The sequence below is a fragment of the Chiloscyllium plagiosum genome, unplaced genomic scaffold (assembly GCF_037043375.1).
Source record: "Chiloscyllium plagiosum isolate Xiang-an unplaced genomic scaffold, Cpla_swu_hap1 HiC_scaffold_35, whole genome shotgun sequence".
NCBI lineage: Eukaryota > Metazoa > Chordata > Chondrichthyes > Orectolobiformes > Hemiscylliidae > Chiloscyllium > Chiloscyllium plagiosum.
Genome location: NW_028270173.1, coordinates 62,202,813 through 62,226,882, shown reverse-complemented (window position 1 = coordinate 62,226,882; position 24,070 = coordinate 62,202,813). Strand labels below are relative to the sequence as shown.

The window sequence follows — 24,070 nt, the reverse complement described above, 5'->3', positions numbered from 1 at the left end:
CTTACCTCAATATAAAACGTGAACTTATGAATCAAACCTATATTTTTAAAAGTGTGATAATCACTTCTGCCAAACTACCACCAATAGATACCAATCAATTAGAATTTGGCTTGTGATCTCTGTTGGATAATTACTGGACAAAAACTGGATATAATTTCTGCATGATTGTGGATTGGATTCTGACTCAGATATGGGGAGAAGCACCGTGAAGCAAAATGTATTAACTATTATGCAACACATATAAAGGCATAATTAATACGAATCTTTTTTTTTGCTTCGTATTTTGGCACAGGTGACATCTTCAACTTTTATCTTCCATTTTCACTTTTTCCGTTGTTTTTCAACTTGTGCTATCGGAGTCTTTCATCTTCCTTCTTTTATTGCAGTTTGAGAAATTTTATACTATATTAGGCCAGTTTTCAATATTACCTATTTGATTGATTTTGTAATACTTGAGTGCAACAACCTTTTCTTTCTCCATAGATTAGTTAAGAAATTGCTCGTCCCTATCTTCTTTGATTAGTTTTTTAATCATTAGTTTTGAAATTTCAAACATTAGTTCTTCCTTGTTCAAAGTTATCAATAGTTACTGAATCACATTTCTATTTTCTAAGAACATGATGTGAGCATTTTTAATGGTACTAATTGTGATTTATGCATAGAATAAAATAATGGCGTAATGACTTTGGAAGAATATTCAGAAAACTATTGGCATGCACATATTTTTCCATTTTGGGAAGTCACTAACTTCGTTAGAACCAATGGATATTTAACAATGGTCATCAATTCCTTTCTGAATTTGTCCTGTGCCACTGCATAGATAAATGTGTTTGTGCATGAGCTCAAACACTGAAGCATGTACCCAGTGTACTCCATGATGGCAAATATATCATTGTAATCTGTAAACAATAGTGGAATCCCTATGGCCTGTGTGCACACAGCATGTAAAAAGTTGACCATCCATAACAGTATAAAGCAACCAGATATAGCCAGCAATAATATGATCGACTTTCTTCGTTTATCTAACTCAGGATCAATGTAATCTCTCTCACTCTTCTGAAGCTTTTTCCTAACTCTATTGCTTTGCACAATATGCTTGATCGTCCAAGCATTGAGCAACACAATCAACACAAATGGTGCAAGGGGTGTTAGGGTAACATCAATGAAGAAATATGCTACCCATAGAGGTAAATTAGAGAGACCTGATTTTAGACCGCAAAACCATGTTATATCGTCGATCATTTCCAAATGTTCACTTTCAAAATAAATTGGAATGTTTTCGACAAAGCTCACTGCAAAGATAGTTGCTGTAACTATTAATGCAGTTCTTTCAGTACAATACTTTTCTCGCAACTTTTGGCAGCAAATGGCAATGAATCGATCAAAAGTGAAAGCAACTGTTAACCAAACAGAACAATCTATTGCTGTGAAAGCCAGGGCGATGTTAAGACTGCAAATGGGTGTATAGTCCAAAAATGAATATGAGAGGTATATGTCATTAATCTCATAAAATATGACAGCAAATATTATCACTAGTAGATCTGCCACTGCCATGGACACGAGGTAACGTGTGATGCATTTATAAAGTCCACATCTTCCACGGGAGAGAATCCAAATTGCTATTAGATTACCTGGAAGAAAATGAAAATAAAACGACTCTAAGCCACGGAGATCATCAATTTGAGAATATTTCACATATAAACTACCATTAAATCCTCATCTCAGTTTCATTTTGTTTCACATAATCGTGTCAGTTCAGCTTTCAGTAAATCAAAACTCAGTTCAGCTAGTTTATCCCAGAGTATGTTATATCTAAAATAGATATCAATGTACAACGGAGTGATATTTATCCTGATTTGATTTGTCCAACTTCTATGTAATTTAGTGGGACACACAAGACTTTAGCTGTGATACCCAATATCTGGGTCTCAACAATACAATAGAATTTTCTCAAATTAGTGTCTGAGCAGCTCTTTTCCCTTTCATTTTCTGCACCGTAAATAAAATGTGGCATATGAAAATGTATGCAATAAGTTAAAAAAAATGGCGTTATCAGTTCAGATCACCACTATTATTTTCAATCAGATTTTATGGTTAGTATTAAAAACATCAGAAGGAAAGTAATGACTACTAATCCATTATGACTCATTTTGATCCATCGTGTTCAGTGAAGCAGCAATTCCATAAATCACAAAATAAACAAATAAGTAATTTGTCATCAGTCAATGAATCACTAAATCCATAATCTGCAAAAAAAGCATGATAAACTATACAATGCATATGCTTAATCGACTATCTAAACATGTCATAGTTGAGCTAAGCACATAACTCATCAGGACTGTACATTGAAAACATTGAAATACTGCAGGTCACAACGGGTCAGGTAGCATCCATGGGGGGAGACAGAGAGAGAGAGAGAGAGAAACAACGAGATAGAAAGCTAACGTTTCGAATCTAGATGACTGTAATCTCTAATAAAGATTCATCTACACTATAAATGTTAACTTCCTCTGTCCATAGATGATGCCGGAACCGCTGTGATATCCAGCATTTATTTTTTTCAATACAGATTCCAGCATTTGCAGTATATTGATCCCCGTATTATACTCTTTGGTTTACCTTCATCTAAAGATTTCAACATCAAATATATGTGACAAATATTTAGTTCTATTAAGAGTTTATCGTGTCTGCTTTACGATAGGTTTTGAGCACTAATCTGCAATTTGTTAACATCCACTCTTTTGCTGCCCGACTTTTTACTGGAGCCTCTCTGCATTCAGTCCAGTGCTCCCTTTAAGATAGCTCGAGTCTCTTTTCAAAGTTGTACGCCAGAGACGTACATCTCAGTTGACTCTATTTTATAAAGTTTGTAAAATATAAGAATCAGTCAAAAATATCTGAGAATAACAATCTAGTGGTAAAACAGCTGTAAATAGTACAAAAATAAAAAAAAGTCAAAACTTGATGTGATTCGAGAAAATGTAATCAATTCTTTATGACTGTAACATTGCCCGTGAGCAATTCTATTGCATTTTCCTGCAAGTAAGCTAAACTCAAAGAGAAGCATAAACTGATCAAGGAGAATAAACTGTCCTGGAATGTCAGGGACGCTCAACATTAATAGATTGCAGTGCTTGTCAAGTATTTGTCCAGTTATTATGTCGTTTGTCATGTTAAATATCTCATAATTATTTCAACTTTTTGTTGGATTCATTTCTCTCCAACGTTCAGCTTTATGATCGCTCTTCCTGATTCACATTCAGATGAAAAATTCGCCTTTATTTGTATCTCCAACTAAAAAGACTGCTTCAAATTTATTTCAACTTGTCATAGTTATGACTCAAAACAAGTTCGAGAATTTAAGTTGGAGGGAAAAGGAAATCATTCAGTTTCAGTTTTGAATAGCGAATTTCCTCAAAATTCCATAATAAGATCCATAAAAGAACTTCAGTGAATTTGGAGCATAGACATTAACGGTATTTTGTTACTGCAATTGTTTGTGTTGTAAAGATGTAAGTTAATACAACATAACAAATGGAAATGTTCATAGCCAAATCGAATTGAACAACAGAAGTTTGAGACCACTAATACCAAGTATATAGCTGTAATTTATTCAGAGGAGAATAGGCAGCCAGACACGACAAATTATATGTCTAAAAAAAGACAGCACGATTAGTCCATTAGCAAAGATAGCAGTGCAATCACATTTAGTTAAAAAAAGGAAGAATTCACTGTTGTAACTTACAGGGAACACTAACCGCTGCAAGGATAGGATAATAAATTGCTTCCACCTGTAGAATTATAGGTCGTACCATTTTCTCAGAGATGAGTTACCGTCTTGTTGTGATTCACGCACGGATAAGATGCATTGGTTTGAGGCTGCTATATGCATTAATTTGTAAGAAGCTCAATTTATACAATGAGGTCAGGCAAATTACCATGAATTGACATTCGTCACAGTTACTTGAACAAATTGATGAAGCAATCTTTTTTTTACCCCAATGCTCAGTGGGAATGGAAATTTACAACTTCAAAGTCCCAACTGTAATCAAGAACATATACAGTTGAATAATAATTGAATTGACGTTCAATTTTCAATTGGTTTTGACTTTGTAGCTTCCAGTGATGTGGATCATGTCAGTTTAGACTGCTGCTTCCTTCATATGTTTTCACCTGAATAATTTCACATGTGTTGTTTTGGGTGTTGAAAATGTTGCTCATTGGAGGGATTAGCTCTTCTAATGGTTGTAGCTACTGAATATTCACTGAACAAACGGTACGCTCATGTTTTAAGTCACCCCAGACTGCAGTGTTGTTCATGGAGTATTAGTTAACTCTTTTCTATGGGCTCCCAAATACTACTGGAAATTTGTGACGGGATACCATTGGGACAAATTCCACAATAACTTCAAATAACATGTGGATTGCCAAACGTTACTGTGGAGGGAGATAATTGTCATTACGACAATGACCTTGCAACTGAACACCAGCAGTCAGGCACCTAGATGCTGAGTAAATCTGTTGGTCTGATTAGTTGCGCAGTAGAACTGGGAACCAGTGGAAAACTAAACTGGAATGTTAGCTCCTCGTCGCACTATTAGTATAGTTATGAACAATTTATTACAACTCCTTGTAAACATTCACGAATAAGACTATGGTAATGGTTACCACTGGCTGCATTCGTATAAAATGGAGCCATCTGCATTCCTACATAGAGTCATAGAGATGTATAGCACGGAAACATACCCTTCAGTCCAACCCGTCCATGCCGATCAGATATCCCAACCCAGTCTATACTCACCTGCCAGCACCCGGCCCATAGCCCTCCAAACCCTTCCTATTCATATATCCTTTTAAATATTGCAATTGTACCAGCCTCCACCACTTCCTCTGGTAGCTCATTCCATACACGTACCACCCTCTGTGTGAAAAAGTTGCCCGTTAGATCTCTTTTATATCTTTTCCATCTCACCCTAAACATATGCCCTCTAGTTGTGGACTCTCCATCCCAGGGAAAATTTTGTCTATTTATCCTATCCATGTCCCTCATAGTTTTGTAAGCCTCTGTAAGGTCACCCCTCAGCCTCCGACGCTCCAGGAAAAACAGGCCCAGCCTGTTCAGCCTCTCCCTACAGCTCAAATCTTCCAACCCTGGCAACTTTCTTGTAAATCTTTTCTGAACCCTTTCAAGTTCTGCAACATCTTTCCGATAGGAAAGAGACCAGAATTCAATCCAATAATCCAGTAGTCTAACCAATGTCCTGTACAGGGTCAACACGACCTCCCAACTCCTGTACTCAATACTCTGACCGATAACGTTAGGGAGGATTATATGGTCCTCAAGGGCAATGAAGTCTCTTTCTCAGAAAAATGATAGTGATAATCTGAAACTCTTGTCAGTCACTCGAGCACAGTTGCTGAATCTGAAACAAATTCTAAAATGGTGATTCCTAATTTTTCACTGCAAAATACTCTTCTTGGGCTGACAGGTTCCACACAAATGTCAGGCTACGACCATCGCCAATACAAGACAATCTAATGAAATAGTGCTGTCACTGGATTAGTAACTCACTGCATTAGTAATCCAGCAGCCCTGGACTAATGTTCCTGAGTTGTCTGTTAAGACGCATGTAAATGTATTGAGTACAGCCTTGAAATTAAAAGTTAGTATCATAGAAACAATGTAAGTGTTTGTTGCAAAAACCAATGTGGTTCACTAACGCATTTTCCAGAAGGAAAGCTGCACCACTCCCCTGACATGGTTTTGCTTCCATGTTACTCAAGTCGAGATCTGACTCATAACCACATTTTGAAATGGGCAAGCAAGCAATGATGTGCATTAACCTTCTACAATGTCTCGAAAAGGGACGTGAAACTGGACAGTCCAACTGAGTCAACAAGGATCCAGAAATGACACCAAGAACAAAGCCTTGTTGGACCTGGAAAGTCCTCTTCACTACATAGAAAGTAAACCTGTACAACACAGTTTTCCCACAGTAATTGGTGTTGATAAATCATTTCCTCACTCATCAACCCTCTGCAGACACCAGTATGTTAAGATTAGAGAAACACATTGGGTGTAAGTTATCGAGCAGTACGTTAGTTGCATTAATATGAGGTGCATGACAAATCAGTCACAACGTATTTCACCCTCTGCCTACACAAATTGATTCACACTGGAGAGAACTATTCATATGTAGAGTGTGCAATAAATGATTTATGAATTTATCAGGCGGCCGTGCATTTCACATCAGAGACACCATTGAAGTATAAAATATGTAACATCTCATTTGCAAGGTCTTGGAACCTATTGACACACCGGAGTATTCACACCATCAAATAAGACACCTCTGGTATAGAAGACAAAACACACAGAAAGTGACCCTTTAAGAAGGAAATTTCCAGTAAATCTATTGTAATGTCTTCAGTCATTGTGGGATGCCTGAAGATTCATATGGGAGCAGAACTATCAGGTGCCACGTTTTTACTAAGGCTTTTCCTCATTTCACCAATCTCTGAAAGCCCTAGCAAATCAACACTGATGACAAAACGGTCAGATTTGAAGAGTGTAAAACGTTTTTATACAGTCAGTTTAACTGCTGATGCATACACGCATTGACACCTGGGAGCAACCCTAGTCATATGAATACTATCATAAATTATTCACACAGTTGTCGGACAACCCAGAACATCAATAAACCCACATTGGACGTGAACCATTCCCATGTGATTTCTGCCAGGATGTTTTCACCTACTCTTCTCTAGCCTTACACCACTGTCTCCGTGGAGTCCCAAACCAAGTTAGCTTCTGTTAAACTGCGTGTTATTTGTTGGTTCCCCTCCAGTGATCACACTGCTCCTTATACTCTGTCCATGACACCACTTCTCGCTCAGAAACGTGATAGATGTCTCTTTATAGTCACTTTCTGTCCTAGTCAGTCTGATGTCACCAGCAGAACCATGTTTCCCTGTCAGAACCATGAAGCGACCGGTCCCCTCTGTAGTACCCTGGTGAACTCCTCTTTCAATCATTCCTCCTCCATTGGCACTTTCCTATGGAATCTCAGAACGTGTACTAATTGCCTTTCACATCCTCTCTCCTCAATGTCCAAAACCTTACACTCAAGTTTGCTATATTCACTGCTCAAATGTTGGTCTCTTCCGCCGCATCTGCTCCCAGGAGCTACCTAGACTACACCTCCTCCCACCCTGCCCCCTGTAAAAACGCCATCCCATTCTCCCAATTCCTTCGTCTCCGCTGCAACTGCTCCCGGGAGGACCAGTTCCAAAACCGCACAACCCAGATGGTCTCTTTCTTCAAGGACCGCAATTTCCCGCCAGACGTAGTCGACGATGCCCTCCACTGCATCTCTTCTACTTCCCACGCCTCTGCCCTTGAGCCCCGCCCCTCCAACTGCCACCAAGACAGAACCCCACTGGTCCTCATCTACCACCCCACCAACCTCCATGTACAACATATCATCCGCCATCACGTCCGCCACCTCCAAACGGACGCCACCACCAGGGATATATTTCCCTCCCCTCCCCTATCAGCGTTCCGAAAAGACCACTCCCTCCGTGACTCCCTCGTCAGGTCCACACCCCCCACCAACCTAACCTCCACTCCCGGCACCTTCCCCTGCAACCGCAAGAAATGCAAAACTTGCGCCCACACCTCCCCCCTTACTTCCCTCCAAGGCCCCAAGGGACACTTCCATATCCGCCACAAATTCACCTGCACCTCCACACACATCATCTATTGCATCTGCTGCACCCGATGTGGCCTCCTCTATATTGGGGAGACAGGTCGTCTACTTGCGGAATGTTTCAGAGAACACCTCTGGGACACCCGGATCAACCAACCCAACCACCCCGTAGCCCAACACTTTATCTCCCCCTCCCACTCCACCAAGGACATGCAGGTCCTTGGACTCCTCCATCGCCAGACCATGACAACACGACGGTTGGAGGAAGAGCGCCTCATCTTCTGCCTGGGAACCCTCCAACCACAAGGGATGAACTCAGATTTCTCCAGTTTCCTCATTTCCCCTCCCCCACCTTGTCTCAGTCAAATCCCTCGAACTCAGCACCGCCTTCCTAAACTGCAATCTTCTTCCTGACTTCTCCGCCCCCACCCTATTCCGGCCTATCACCCTCACCTTGACCTCCCTCCACCTATCGCATTTCCAACGCCCCTCCCCCAAGTCCCTCCTCCCTACCTTTTATCTTAGCCTGCTGGAAACACTTCCTCATTCCTGAAGAAGGGCTTATGCCCGAAACGTCGACTCTCCTGTTCCTTGGATGCTGCCTGACCTACTGCGCTTTTCCAGCAACACATTTTCAGCTCTGATCTCCAGCATCTGCAGTCCTCACTTTCTCCTCTTCCACACTGACTGAGTACTCGCTTTCAAAAATGTATTCACTCAATCTGCAAAGTATGATCTCAAAATTCCAGGCAGTTGATATCTTGAACTTACATTCACATTTTAGCTCTAGTCTTATAGTAGTGTCCAAGTGAAGCCAAATACCAGCTAGAGGGACAGTCCCACAATTTCTGCTTTGGCATTTTGCAGCCTCTGGACTCAACACTGAATTTATGAACTTCAGGTTATGAATAATCTTCCGTTTTTAGTTTTAAAATTTGTTTGTTCAATTTTCAAGCTGTATTTACAATAGGAGATACAAAACTGGTTATGTGTTAAAAGAAAGCCTCTTGACTTGTACCTACCTTGAAAATACGTAAGAGTAAAAAATGGAGTGATGAGAAACGAAAACAAAAGTTATACCATTTGAGTTCAGAGTGCTGATTAGTTTTTAATTGCACTTTGATTGGTAGAGGTGGATTGTATTTCATTCAGCCCGAGTCAACCTGCATATTTTAAAATATAAACACAACTTAAGTATTAATTTCAATCATCAAAAATGGCTGTATTCGTCATGGAAAAACTTAGAACAGTCAGAAGCCCTTGCAAACAGTCAGCATTTCCCTCGCATATACTATAAATGTTTGCTTGCGCCTTGAATTGTGTTCTTCTGAAAAGTCCGATTAATGACCATTTATTAATATGTTTATGTTTTTTTTCCCACTCGCAGGATTTTACCACATTTTAAGATAAATGACGCAGTCCAGGATGTGGGTAAATCTAAGTGCTGTGTGTTGTATGTAATTTGGTCCAGAAATTTGATTGAATCCAACTAGAACAAGTTACCTTGGCAGTCGTAGCTCTTGTACAGAGGCACTAGTACCGACGCTAGGAAGCACAGATTTTGTCAGAATTGTAGATGGAGGACAGAAGGAATGAGATGGAGGACAAGTAAGATCGACATCGTAGAGTATGACAAGTAAAATATTGGGAATAAATAAAACAATGAACTGCGTATGCTAGAATCCTGAAACAAAACAAGAAATTGCTTGAGAAGCATCGTCATATTCCAATCGTTATCTGTTGTTTTTCCACAAGTGCTGCCGGACCTGTGGAGTTTCTCGACCGTATTGTGCTTTTGTTGGCGTGTGGTATGCCTACTTTTTCCTCTGTTTCACAGGATGATCATTGCTATCACGTTGACTGTAAAATGACAACAAACTGATCAGGAGAACTCCCAACTGATCTATGTCCTGCTACATCCTCTGACAATCCTCCTCACTATCTGAAACTCCATAGATTTTTTTGTGTCATCCACAAACCTACTAATTAGACCAGCCACGCTTTCCTACAAATCATTCATGTAACTCACAAACAACAGATGTCACAGCACTGATTCCTGAGAAAGACCACCAGTCACAGCCATCCATTCCAATCAGCATCCTTCCATCACTCCCCTCTGTCTCTGATGACTAAGACAATTCTCTATCCATCTGACTAACTCACCCGTGACACTATCTGACCTCACCTTCTGTACCAGTCTGTCACTTGGCTTTATTGAAGTGCGTGTATTCAACATCAATTGCTTTTCCCACATCAATTATCTCTGCCTTCCAACTTAGATATTTGTACCTGTGTGAAAGAGGTAGATGCCACCAAGATAACTTGTTCTACTTCTCAGGCTCTATAAGACTCTTCATTGGAGTATTGTGCGTAGTTTAGGGCCTCCTATCTCAGGAAGAATGTACTGGCCATGCAGCATGTTCAGAGAAAGTTCACAAGAATGGTCCCTGGAATGAAAAGCTTAACTTTTGAGGGCCATGGGTTTATACTCGATGGAGTTCAGAAGGGTGAGGGAGCAATCTGATTAAATCGAACAGAATACTGAATGGTTGGACAGAGTAGATGTTGGGAAGAAGGATCAATTGTTATGAGAAACTAGAACCCGAGGCCATAGCCTCATAGTAAAGGGAAAACCTTTTCGAACGGGATAAGGAGAAACTTCATCAGCCATAGAGTGGTGACTCTATGGAATTCATTGCCAAAGAAGGCTGTGGAGGCCAGATCATTGAGTATATTTAAGACAGATATAGATAGATTCTTGATTGTGAAAGAAATCAAAGGTTAAAGGGAGAAAGCTGGAGAATGGTGTTGAGAAACTTTTCAGCCATGCTTGAATGGTGGAGCATACTCGATGGGTTGAATGCTCTAATTTCTGCTCCTATGTCTTATGGTCTTGTGAACTCACCTTCGGCACCTCCTCAAAATTTCGATCAGTTCTCTGAGGCACGATCTCACCCACACAAAACCATGCTGTCTGTTGCTAATGACTCTAAATGCGTATCAATCTTGTCCGTAAGAATCTTTCCCAATAATTTCTCTACCACCACCATGAACAATGGGATAACATTGGCTATCATCCAGTCCTCTGTGACCTCAATTGTAGTCAAAGAGGATGCAAAGATGTCCGTCTGTGCTCCAGCAATTTGTTCTCTTGACTCCCTCAATATTCTAGGCGAGATCCCATCAGGACCCGAGGACTCATCTACCATAATACTTCTGCAGACAATGCATTTTCCTTTTTATCAGCAGCTTCGCATATAAATTATATGCCCCTTTCCTTGAGATCATCCTCCATCAATTCATTTTTTGGTGAATATCAACATGAAGTGTTCATTTCGAACGTCTCTGACCTTCATGCATAGAATCTGTCCTTCGTCCAATAGTTTCTCTGGCTACCCGCTTGTTTCTTATACATGCATAAAGCACATTAGAGTTTTCCTTAATCATGTTTGCTAACAATTTTCCTGATCTCTTCTAGCCCTTTTAATTCAAGAGCTTCATCAATTCCCATCCACCTAGGCATCATGCATGCTTCCTTTTTCTTTTTGATCAAGGTAACATTATTCCTGGTCATTCAAGTTGTATGTAACTTTCTATCTGTACCCTTCATTCTCACAGAACTGTGCTGCTCCTGAAATCTGACCAACCTCTGTTTGAAGTACTCCTACATGTCCGATGGACTTACCCACAAACAGCTGCCTCAGTTCAAAATTCTCCAGTTCCTGCATGACATCATTGCAGTTCGCCTTCCTCCAGTTTAAAACCTTCAGTCGAGCATCTTAAAATTCATGTTTTGTTTTGCACTACTCCTGAAATGCCCACCTTCCCACAACCCCCAACCCACTAAAACCTCACTCACTTGGCCGTGTTCATTTCCCAACACCATGTCTAGTATAATTCCTTCCTAGGTTGGACTGTTTACATACTGTGTCAAGAAACTCTCCAGAATGGTCCTTACAAATTTGGCCCTTGCACGTCCCTAGCGCAAAGTATGTCACAGTCAATGTAGGGGAGTTAAAATCATCCACAACAACAACCCTGATGTTTTTACATCTTTCTAAATTCTGTCTACATATCCTCTTTTCCATTTCCTGACTATTAGGAGGCGTGCAATATACCTGCACCTTTCCCATTCCTGAGTTCTACACATATTGCCTAGCTGCACGAGTCCTCTGATGTATACCCCTACAGTTCAGCTGTGACTTACTCCTATTCTAGAAAAACAACTCCGCCACACCTTTTTTATATACTCAATCACACCCGAAGCATTTTTATCCTGAGACATTCAGCTGCCAGTCCCGTGCCAATTCCAGCCAAGTCTCCATAATTGCAATAATGTTAGAGTTCCAAGTACTAACCAATGCTCCAAGTTCATTTAAATACTTATTATATTTGGCGCATTGAAACATGCATTTCAGACCACTACCCCTGCTCTTTCCAGCAGCATTTCCCTGTCTATTCTTGTTCTCGGTCATGTTTGCCTTGGTTTCTCCTTCTCCCTCAATTTCTGCATCTGCTGCCCTACTCCTCTGGTTTGCATTCCCCCGTGACACTGGTTTAAATAGTCCCCAATCACTCTACCAAGTACTCCCCAAGGGTCATCGTTGTCAGTCATGTCCAGGTGTAAGCCGTCCAGTTTGTAAAGATCCCACTTCCCCCAGAAATTATATCAATGCCCCATCAACCTGAAACTCTCCTTCTTACACAATCTTTCAGTCAAGTACTCATCCTAAAAATCTTACTGTTTCTACTCTGACTAGCTCATTGCACCGTTAGTAATCCTGAGATAAATACCTTTCAGGTCCTACATTTCAACTTTATTCCTCATTCTCTATATTCTGCTTTCAGGACCTCATGACTCTTTCTTGTTTTTAACTGTGCTGTTAGTACCGACATTTGCCAAGAAACTTGCTGGTCCTCCTCCCCCTTCAATCTCTCCGACACATCCAGGACTTGGCAACACACCATCCTAGACTCTCGTTTGCGACCACAGAAACACCACAGAAATTCCATTTACAATTAAATCCCCTATAACTGTAACATTCCTGTTCCTATTTCTTCCACCCTCTGCAGCAGAACCAACCACGAATGTGGCTGCTGCTGCTATCCCCTGAAAGGCCATTCCTCTCAACAGTATCCAAAAACGGTGTATCTGTTTTGCAGGGGATAGCCAAAGGAGATTGCTACGCTGACTGCCTAGCCCTCCCGTTATGTCTGATGGTCACCTTCCTGCTTGAGGAGGATGAGTCTGCAATCTGACCATCACAGACTTGCTGTCCGCGTTATTCTCACCTTGCAAATGGTCCACAGTTTCCACAGACGCTGCTCCAACTCCAAAACCCAGGCTTCCAGGGGCTGCAGCTGAAACTTTTTGCACACATGCACGTTTCAGGCACTGGAAATGTGCTCAGCTTTCCACCTCATCAAAGGGAGCGGACAACGATTTGGAGCTCTCCTACCATGTCTTACCCATTTAACTTAATTAATTGTAATAATGTCAAAGACTTTTAATACTAAATTGAAACTGCTCTCTAATCCAATAACAATTTCTCAAAACTTATCCACTACTCAAAAACAGCAGTTTCCAGAGGCTGGAAAGCCTCGCACTCGTTTACCCCTTGGAACTCTGGCTGCCAGCTTTCCACTCATAATGTTTTGTCCCCTCTTGTCTAAACCATGCCTCTTCTGTTATTTTTTTAAGGAGCACCAAAGAGATAATACAATAATGCAATGTTTGTGATTGACCGTTCTTTAACAACAGGTTCTTCCATAATGCCCTTCACATCCTCGCTGATTGCAAAGTCCATTCCAGAACGCAAACGAATGATGTCGCAGAATCCTCTGGTTCGATCTCATTAATACCTCCATCTCAGACTTGCTGTAGTGCTGCAGTGAAGTTCAGCACAAGCTGGAAGAACAGTGTTTCATTTTCCACCAATGAACCCTGCAGCCTTTACGACTCAGCGAAATCAATAATTTTAGGTCCTGAGCATTTTCTTCCTTGTCCTATCCGAACCCCCAAACATCAGAGCTTGTCATCATTCAGAGAAAGTGGGGACTGCAGATGCTGGAGATCAGAGTCAAGAATATGATGCTGGAAAAGCACAACAGGCCAGGCAGCATCTGAGGAACAGGAGAGGTGTTAAGCCCTTCATCAGCGACTTGTCATCATTAGGACGCCTTTTACCACAGCTAACTCTTATCATTCACTACTGGTCCTAGTTTGTTTCTTTTCTTTCGCTCAGGATCACCATTATCCATTCCTTTATGTAGTGAACTGTTTTTCTCTCTCTCTTGACTCCATCTCCACTTACTCTTTCCTCCCTTCCACTCTCCCCGCCCCTCCTCCAGCTATAGCATATCTAGCAATCTTTTCCTAACTGCAGTAAGTTGTTAAGAATGGTTTTTGGATCCGGAATCTTTATTCTGTTTTGTCTCCATTTATATTGCCAAATCCATTGAGTTCCTCCAACTACAGCAAGCACCTCTCCTCCTCCTGATTCCGAGCGCCTTTGAAAACAAAACAAACTGTTATCACCACTAAATAAAATTATAAAACGTTTCCATCATCTGCAAAATAACACAACAATCAAAATTATCTTTCACTCCCCTTCCCTGTCAGTATTCCGTTCGACCATTCCCTCTTTGAAAACGATTTATTCCTCTATCATTGCCAACACCTCATTCCTCACCACACTCCTAACGATAAAATGTTTCAATGAGTCTCCTTGTCGACGTGTTCCCAGTTTACCTTTCCCTTCTCATTGTTCAAGAATCCAAACCTTCCTTTCTGACGAAAGTAAATCGGACTAATGTGAGTCAGTTCTGCATTCCGTTCTGTTGTAGACAATAGATAATAGGTGCAGGAGTAGGCCATTCTGCCCTTCGAGCCTGCACCACCATTCAATATGATCATGGCTGATCATCCTTAATCAGTATCCTGTTCCTGCCTTATCTCCATAACCCTTGATTCCACTATCCTTAAGAGCTCTATCCAACTCTTTCTTAAATGAATCCAGAGACTGGGCCTCCACTGTCCGCTGGGGCAGAGCTTTCCACACAGCCACCACTCTCTGGGTGAAGACTTTTCTCATCATCTCTGTCCTAAATGATCTACCCCGTATTTTTAAGCTCACCCATCAGCGGAAACATGTTTCCTGCCTCCAGAGTGTCCAATCCTTTAATAATCTTATATTTTTCAATCAGATCCCCTCTCAGTCTTCTAAACGCAAGGGTATACAAGCCCAGTTGCTCCAGTCTTTCAGCATAATGTAGTCCCACCATTCCAGGAATTGACCTCGTGAACCTACGCTGCACTCCCTCAATAGCCAGAATGTCGTTCCTCAAATTTGGAGACCAGAACTGCACACAGTACTCCAGGTGTGGTCTCACCAGGGCCCTGTACAGCTGCAGAAGAACCTCTTAGCTTCTATACTCAATCCCTCTTGTTATGAAGACCAGCATGCTATTAGCCTTCCTCAGTACCTGCTGTACCTGCATGCTTACCTTCATTGACTGGTGTACAAGAACACCCAGATCTCTCTGTACTGCCCCTTTACCGAAATTGACTCAATTTAGTTAGTAATCTGCCTTCCTGTTCTTGCTACCAAAGTGGATAACCATACATTTATCCACATTAAACTGCATCTGCCATGCATCTGACCACTCACCTAACCTGTCCAGGTCACCCTGTAATCTCCTAACATCCTCCTCACATTTCACCCTGCCACCCAGCTTAGTATCATCAGCAAATTTGCTAATGTTATTGCTAATACCATCTTCTATGTCATTAACATATTATAAAAAGTTGCGGTCCCAGTACTGATCCCTGTGGTACCCCACTGGTCACTGCCTGCCATTCTGAAATGGAGCCGTTTATCACTACTCTTTGTTTCCTATCAGCCAACCAACTTTCAATCCATATCAGTACTTTGCCCCCAATACCATGCGCCTAATTTTGTTGACTAACCTCGTATGTGGGACTTTATCAAAAACTTTATGGAAGTCCAGGTACATTACATATACTGGATCTCCCGCGTCCATCTTCAGAGTTACATCCTCAAAAAATTCCAGAAGATTAGTCAAGTATGATTTCCTCTTCATAAATCCATGCTGACTCTGACCTATCCTGTTACTACTATCCAGATGTGTCGTAATTTCATCCTTTATAATAGACTCCAGCATCTTTCCCACCACTGAGGTCAGACTAACTGGTCTATAATTTCCTGTTTACAGCTGATCATGTTTACTGAACCTTCCAGGAATAAAATTTACGGAACCTAAGTATAATATAGCAAATTATCGTCAAAAACCTACCTTCAAGCAGATAATTGAAGAAGAAAGGACATGGTTACATCCCAATGCAAACTTTTCATAGTCTTGAGCCATTTCCTGTTCACAACATCATCAGTTATCTTGAAGTTCATATGAACACATCTCTATAGCTTCTGCGCGCAGGTCCATTATCTGATTCACTATATTACTAATGCACTTCCTCTGCTTCATATAGAATATTGTGTCTTATCACTGGAGTTCTCCCAATGACTCAAATAGTTCTGATCGACATGAGAAGCGATCATGTAAGTTGCACGAGAGTTGTTGGTATCATTATGAAAGATCGTTTTTCATTCATGGTAACTCATTAATTGTTTGTCAATAGTCATTTAGTGATTTAAGCAATTATAATATGTACATCGCCAATTGCTGTCAATTTTAGAAAACGGCTATGAAATGATTATTAGATTACAGTGTGGAAACAGGCCCTTCGGCCCAACAAGTCCACACTGACCCGCCGAAGCGCAACCCACCCAGACCCATTCCCCCACATTTACCCCTTCACCTAACACTACGGGCAATTTACCATGGCCAATTCACCTAAACTGCACATTTTTGGACTGTGGGAGGAAACCGGAGCACCCGGAGGAAACCCACGCAGATACGGGGAGAACGTGCAAACTCCACACAGAGAGTCGCCTGAGGCGGGAATTGAAACCGGGTCTCTGGCGCTGTGAGGCAGCAGTGCTAACCACTGCGCCACCCACTAAAATGCTTTCAGAACCACTGATATCCATATGTTGGGTGCATTGGGGAAAAGATCTTGCTAGCAATTTCATGGAAATGGAAACTTTCTTCTTTGGTTATTTCAGAGCGCTGTTGGAAATGAGCTACAATTACTCTGGAGTCATATAGAGACAATACTGCATAAATACAGCACACACAACTTAATTTTCTTCAGGATATCAGTGAACCAAATGAGGTTTTACAACTTTCACATGCTGCATGTTCATAGTGACTGACAGTGATATTTTCTTGGAATTTTATGAATCAATTATGTTGGAGTTCCACTAATTACTACGGTGTGCCAAGGATATAAAGGGCAGATCACGGACATTGGCAATGAAGGTTGAGAAAATGGTTAAAACCGTAAGCATTATTTTACTGTTAGACGAAATGTCAGCATAATTGACAAGATGGGTATTTGTCTATACAGCTGTTATGAATCTATGATATTTAACATTTACCACTTGCCAGTAGTTCCAAACACGCCATAATGAATACTATCTCACCTGAGAAAGCAGGACCTTTTGTCTAGAATTGCTAATAAGTTATCACTACTGCCAATAATTTCAAGAGAAGCTGCGGGCAGGAAGGTGATTACTGAAGCCGAAGTCGAGTTGGTTGTTTTCTCTTGTTGGTTCTCTTATCATCTATTGCAGGCCCATTCGTTCAGCGATGTCTATCATGCCTCATCAGCGCAATCAATAATTATGATACAAAGCTAGTTTTGGTGATAAATATTGGGATGTCCGCCCAGAGTAAATTTAATGCCCATGACACTTTCAAGACCTTTTCGAATTGCTGCTTCACATCATCCAATCCAATGTCTTCTTCTGCATTCTTATCATCCTAGACGCTTTAAACAAAGACATAGAAATGTGAAGCAAAGAAATTTAAGACGTCGCAACGTCAGCCTCTCGTTCACTCCCAAATGCGATTTTGTGAATTATTTGCAGGACTGTGCAGGCAAGAAGCTAAACATCAACTAATGTTACAATTATACAGGTTTGTGGTGAGACCACCATGGATTACTCTCTAAAGATTTGGCTCCCGTCTTAAACGAAATGCTGATATTAGAGGCAATTCATTTGTGTGAACGAGAGTGGACGCTTCATCCTATCCTCAACCGTGTCATACCGAAGGAAGTTATGCCTTTAAGCAGTAGTAGAAGAAAGGGTCATCTTATTGAAACTGACCAGATTATGAGGAGAGTTGAAAAGGTAGACATTGAGAATTCTTTGGGAATCTTGAACTAGACGGTATAGTAACAAAATAAGGGAAACGTGAGGAATTTCACATGAAACGGAAATGCAAAGTATTCTTTCTCCGATGATATCCGACGTTCTCTACAACGGAGAATTTCGTGGGTTGGAGAACTGAATGCATTTAAAATAAGAACATCTGTAGAATTTTGAAGGATTCGTGAGTTAAAGGCTGGCAGGAGCTGCCGCAACAGAGAATCTGAGGCCTGAAACATCAATCATGACCTTACACTTGAGGGACAGACTGGCCGACTCGTAATACTTTTTTATTATGTTCTTCTGCAAGGACATCTCTGAATCAAATGTGAGTTTTACAACAATTTAGTAGGTTCATGTTTAATGTGTCTAGTTCTGGGCATCACATTTTAGGAGGCATGTGAGGGCTCTACATGAGGTATCGGTGAATTGATTCAGCAACACAGATATCAGTTACAGGGATAAATTGGTGAAGACGGTGCTTCATTATTTTGATGCTGAAGGTTAGGAACATACTTAACAGAAAACTTTGTGTAAGTGCAGAAAAAAACATTTTGAACTTGAAAATAGTACAAAGTACTTTCTTAAAAAAAACTGCTCTTTTTTTGTGAAATGAATGACAAAGTAAGGAGAGATGACATAGTGCAAAGTTTTAACTGCTCGTTGGCTGTTAATTAGAAGACAGTGTCTGAATGCAATGGAGATAAGTGCAACATGGAATTTGATCTTTATCTGACGAGTAAAATGCGTGTCTCTGGTGAATAGAGAGAGAATCACGTAAATTCTGCATGGTGCTTACAAAGATGAGACAGACTCGATGGTATCCTCCTGTTTGTGCTCTCTCTCTCTCTCTCACACACACACATACACACACACTTCTGTAATTGTAAAATGGGTGTCTCAAAAGTGATATATTCCCAGCACCAGGTGATCTCAATTTAAATTAATTAAAATAAATTGTTCAAGAAATTTCAAATGTCATTAGCATAACTTTCCTAATTTCCTGTGTCAGGAGTCAATCCCTTAGCTTACAGAACACCTATGAAGGTTTTGTAAACGCCTACAAAACAGGAGCTACTAGACTTGTTATGCTATCAAATGTTCTGGAGAAAATGTTGCAGTATTTGCTTAAATTAAGGTGATTGAACACCTTGGAAATGTTAAGCTGATAATAAACATGGGTTTGTATAAATTGAACATAACCTAAAATATCTGATTAGATTATGTAAGGTAATGGTTAGTATTGCATGCAAGGTGTTCCTGTCATTTTTTTCAAAAACAAAATCATTTATGGACATGGGACTTGGGCATCACTGGCTGGACCAGCGAAAGGCGATGTATTTCCAAATCAGGTTGGTGGCCGGCTTGGATGGGAACTTGCCGGTGGTGGTATTCACTGGAAAATTACACGCTCAGTGATTAATTTCCCGGGAACTTAGACGTGTAAGAGCATGTCCAGTGGATGTGTAGGTGAACAGTTAAGGTGGAGCAGGGAAACCATTTCCTAAACTGGGGAACCTAAATTAGCCAGTATAATTCAAAATCGTCCTGGCAGACATTCCGGAGTGAAATTCAGAAGCGAAATTCGAACAGAGCTTGTAGAAATTCGGAATATTTATCTCATTGGTCATGCGGTCTTTGACCACAACAACGTTAGTTTCTACCTCGATAGATAAACAATTGCTTATCGTTATCTCCCTGATTAGTTAAAGGAGTCGTTAGTTTGAAACTCTCATGGATTGATTCTGCTTTGTTTAAAATTAGCAATCTGTTAGTCTATTTGGAACAGATGGTGGTATTGGATAAGTGGAAAAATTTAAAATTGAGATTTGTAGATTTATTTTGACTCAACGCATCGCGGAATTTGTGGCCATAGTGGGGTATGAGGATTTAGGTTTTACATTAGCCATTAATGAACCAGAGCAGTCTTCAACCGTTAAAAAAAAAAGCTTGTTCCATGATCTTTTTATATGGGGTCATGTTCGATCAGCCACCAATATGCATCCCTCTCGATTGTCTTTCCAATTCGAACGGGGTATTGGGAGAAGTCTACTCTTCCTCACCATTATAATATATCAGCCATTTCCTGCTGCTACAAAACATAAATATTGTAGCTCTTTTGTACAATTCCAAACAAACAACAAAGAGCAAAGAAAATTTTGCTCAGGAACAAGTTCTTTGGCCTTCCAATAATGAGCGGTGTTGGAACGAGTTGTCTAGTTTACTATTCTCGACCTAAATTCAATTCGAAAGAGATTCCTTCAATCAATTTGCCTCTCATTAATTCTTATGCTCAGACCGAGAGACGTCTGGTAAAGCAGGCACTACAAGAATGATCGATTTGCTCAACAAATCATCCAGATGGAGTCACGCAGATGTAGAATTATACAGCACGGAAACAGGCCATCCGCCAAACTAGTCCATGCTGAACAGGTTTCCAAAACTGTACTCGACTTATTTGCCCGTGAATGGCCGACATTCGTCTTAATCTTACCTCTGCGTATACGTGTCCAAATATTTTTTAAACATTGTAATTATACTCGCCTACACTTGTTGCCCTGGCAACATGTTCTATCTGAACGCAATCCTTAGTATGAAAAAGTTAACATTCACATCCCTTTTTGATCTTCAGTCCCTCGACCTAAACCTGTGCCCTCCAGTTGGTGGGGGGAAGGGGGTGGGTGGGGGTGCATAAACCACTATGGCGTCACCCATCAGTTTTCGACACCCCCGTGAAAGATGTCCCAACTTATTCAAGCTTTCCGTACATTTCAAACCTTTCACTCCCAGTACATGGAACATAGAACATAGAATATTACAGCACAGTGCAGGCCCTTCGGCCCTCGATTTGCACCGACTCATGGAACCAATCTGAAGCCTAACAATCCTACACTATCCAATTTTCATCCACATGACCATATAAATGTCCTTAAAATAGGCGAGTCTACTCCTGTTGTAGGCAGGGCGTTCCAGGCCCCTCCTGCTCTCTGAGTAAAGAAACTACCTCTGACTTCTGTCCAATATCTATCACCCCTCAATTTGAAGCCATGTTCCCTCGTGCTAGCCATCACTATCCGAGGGAAAAGGCCCTCACTGTCCACTCTATCTAACCCTCTGATTATCTTATACGTCTCAATTAAGTCACCTCTCAACCTTCCCTCTAACGAAAACAGCCTCAAGTCCCTCAGCCTTTCCTAATAAGTCCTTGCCTCCATACCAGGCGACATCTGAGTAAATCGCCTCTGAACCTTTTCGAAAGCTTCCACATCCTTCCAATTATGCAGTAACCAGAACTGGATACAATACTCCAAGTGTGGCCACATCAGAGTTTTGTACAGCTGCACTATGTTAAAAATATTTTCCGTACTCAGTCAAATTGAATAACATCGTTCCTAAAGCAGGACGACCAGAACAGTATGCAGTACTCCAAATGTGGCTTCAACAATACCTTGTACGGCTATAAAATGAAATCCCAACTCCCATGCTAAATGTTCTGATGGATGAAGGCAAGAGTGCCAAACGTCACTTGCATCATCCTGTCTGCCTGTGATAGCACTTTGAAGGACCCATGTACCTGTAATGGTACCTCTCTGTTCGACCACATTACGAGGATTCTACCATTAACAATGTAAATCCTGCTTTGGGTTGTCTTCCCAAAATGCAACATCTCACATTTATCTAAATTAATCTCCAACTGACATTCCTCGGCTGACAGGCTCAGTTGATCAAGATCCCGTTGTATTCTTCGACGACTTTTTTCACTGTCCTTTCTCCCACCAATGGTTGTGTCATTCTCAAACTTACGAATTATCTTATCTAAATAATTTATATCAATGGCAAACAAAAGTGGACCCTGCGTTTAGATAAGAGTGGTGCTGGAAAAGCACAGCAGGTCAGCAGCGTCCAGGGAGCAGGAAAATCGACGTTTCGGGCAAAAGCCCTTCATGAGGAATGGAGGCAGGGAGCCTCCAGGATGGACAGATAAGTGGGGGGAGGGGGGGGGGGGGTTGGAGGCTGAGTAGAAGGTAGCAAAGAGTCCAATAGGTGAATGGGGGTGGGGATGGAGGTGATAGCTCAGAGAGGAGGGTGAGGGAAGGTAGCAAAGGGTACAATAGATGAATGGTTGTGGGGATGGGGGTGATAGGTCAGAGGGGAGGGTGGAGTGGATAGGTGGGAAGGAAGATTGGTAGGTAGGACAGGTCATGAGGATAGTGCTGAGCTGGAAGGTTGGAACTGGGGTAAGTTGGGGGGAGGGGAAATGAGGAAACTGCTGAAGTCCACGTTGATACCCTGGGGTTGAAGTGTTCCCAGGTGGAAGATAAGGCGTTCTTCCTCCAGGCGTCGGGTGGTGGAGGAGTGGCGGTGGAGGAGGCCGAGACCTGCATGCCCTCGGCAGAGTGGGAGGGGGAGTTGAAATGTTGGACCACAAGGTGGTGGAGGTGATTGGTGCAGGTATCCCAGAGATGTTCCCGAAAGTGGTATGTGAGGAGGCTTCCAATCTCCCCAATGTAGAGGAGACACCATTGGGAGCAACGATTACAACAAATTACATTGGTGGGTGTGCAGGTGAAAGTTTTATGGATTTGTAAGGCTCCTTTGGGGCCTCGGACGGAGGTGAGGGAGGAGGTGTGGGTGCAGGTTTTGCAAAAATTGACCCTGCACCGATCCTTGCAGCACACCACTCGTCACAAACTTTCAAACTGAAAAGCAATCCTCTACCGTCTCCGTCTCTCTCCTGGCATCAAGTTAACTTTGTATCCACATATAGCTCTTCCTGTATCCAATGTGATTGAACCTAACTAATTAGTACCCATGTGGTATCTGTTGAAAAACTTGCTCAAGGCCATGCAGACAATATCTACTGCACTACCCTCATCTATCTTCATTGTGACTTGTTTTTAAAAATGTTTTAAAAATAGTGAGACACTATTTCCCACGCACAAACCCTATACTGACTATCCCTAATGTCAAATTTGTGTAACTCAAATCCCTTGGAATCTTAGCCACTTATAGTAGGCACAAAAATGTATCGTTCTCTGGCTTTTCCTGGCAACCTTCTATAAATAATGACAGATCAGTAATCATTCTTCAGTCTTCCCACACCTCACTCATGGTTGCTCATGACTGGAATATTTTGTCGAGGGTCCCTGCAACTCCTTACCGAACTTCCCACAACCATGTACTTGATCAGGTACGGGTGATGTATCTACTTTTATGGGTTTTAAGACCTCCACCACCTCCTGTTCTACAATGTAAACTATTTTCAAGACATCACCATTTATTTTTCTCGGCACCATAGCTCCCTGATATTTGTACACTTCAAACGCTGACGAGAAATATACATTTAGGATCACACTCACATATTGTGACTGCACACATAAATGACCTTTTTGATGTTTGAGGGTTCCTATTGCCTCCCTAGACAATCTTTCACGTTTGAAGTATTGTAGAATCGCTTGGGGTTCTCCATTACCGTTACTGTCAAAGCTATCTCAAACTCGTTCTTTGCCCTGCTGATTTCCCTGTTATGTGCACATCTACAAACCCTACACACTGAAGGGGTTGACTTCATCTGAGCAGTTTTCAGATGTATGCTTCTGTTTCATTCTTGACTTGAGCCTTAAGATGTTTAGTCCTTGCGAGGTGAGATCCTCAGAAGCGTTGCTGAACAAGGAGACCTTGAAGTTTAGATTCATAGTTGCTTGAAAGAAGGTAGACAGGATAGCAAAGAAGGTGTTTGGTATGCTTGCTTTTATTGCGTAGCACATTAAGTATCAGAGTTGGAAGTTATGCTGTGGCTATGCAGGACATTGTTTTGGCCACGTTTGGAATATTGAATTCAGTCGTGGACTCTCTACTAAACTGGAGAGGTTTTAGGAAGGTTTTCCAAGGATATTGTCTGGGTTGGAGCATTTGAGATATAGAAATACGCTGAATAGATTGGGACTATTTTCCCTGAAACATCAAAGTTTATTAAATCATGAGGGGCATAGATAGGATGAATAGCCAGGTTATCGGTGTCCAAACCTAAAGGGCATAGGTTTAAGGTGAGGAGGAAAGGTTTGAGGA

The 24,070-nt window shown here is 41.3% G+C and overlaps 1 protein-coding gene across 1 annotated transcript; it reads right to left on the bottom strand.

Annotated features, from left to right (window-relative positions):
* Nucleotides 1–705: 705 nt before the first annotated feature.
* Nucleotides 706–23,298, bottom strand: LOC148141050 (putative G protein-coupled receptor 139). Its single transcript, XM_087979064.1, has 3 exons — nucleotides 23,163–23,298; nucleotides 21,674–21,817; nucleotides 706–1,631 (listed from the first exon to the last, which is right to left on the bottom strand). The coding sequence occupies exons 1-3, from the start codon at nucleotides 23,296–23,298 to the stop codon at nucleotides 706–708; spliced, it is 1,206 nt and encodes a 401-aa protein (XP_087835190.1).
* Between the last annotated feature and the right edge of the window lie 772 nt (nucleotides 23,299–24,070).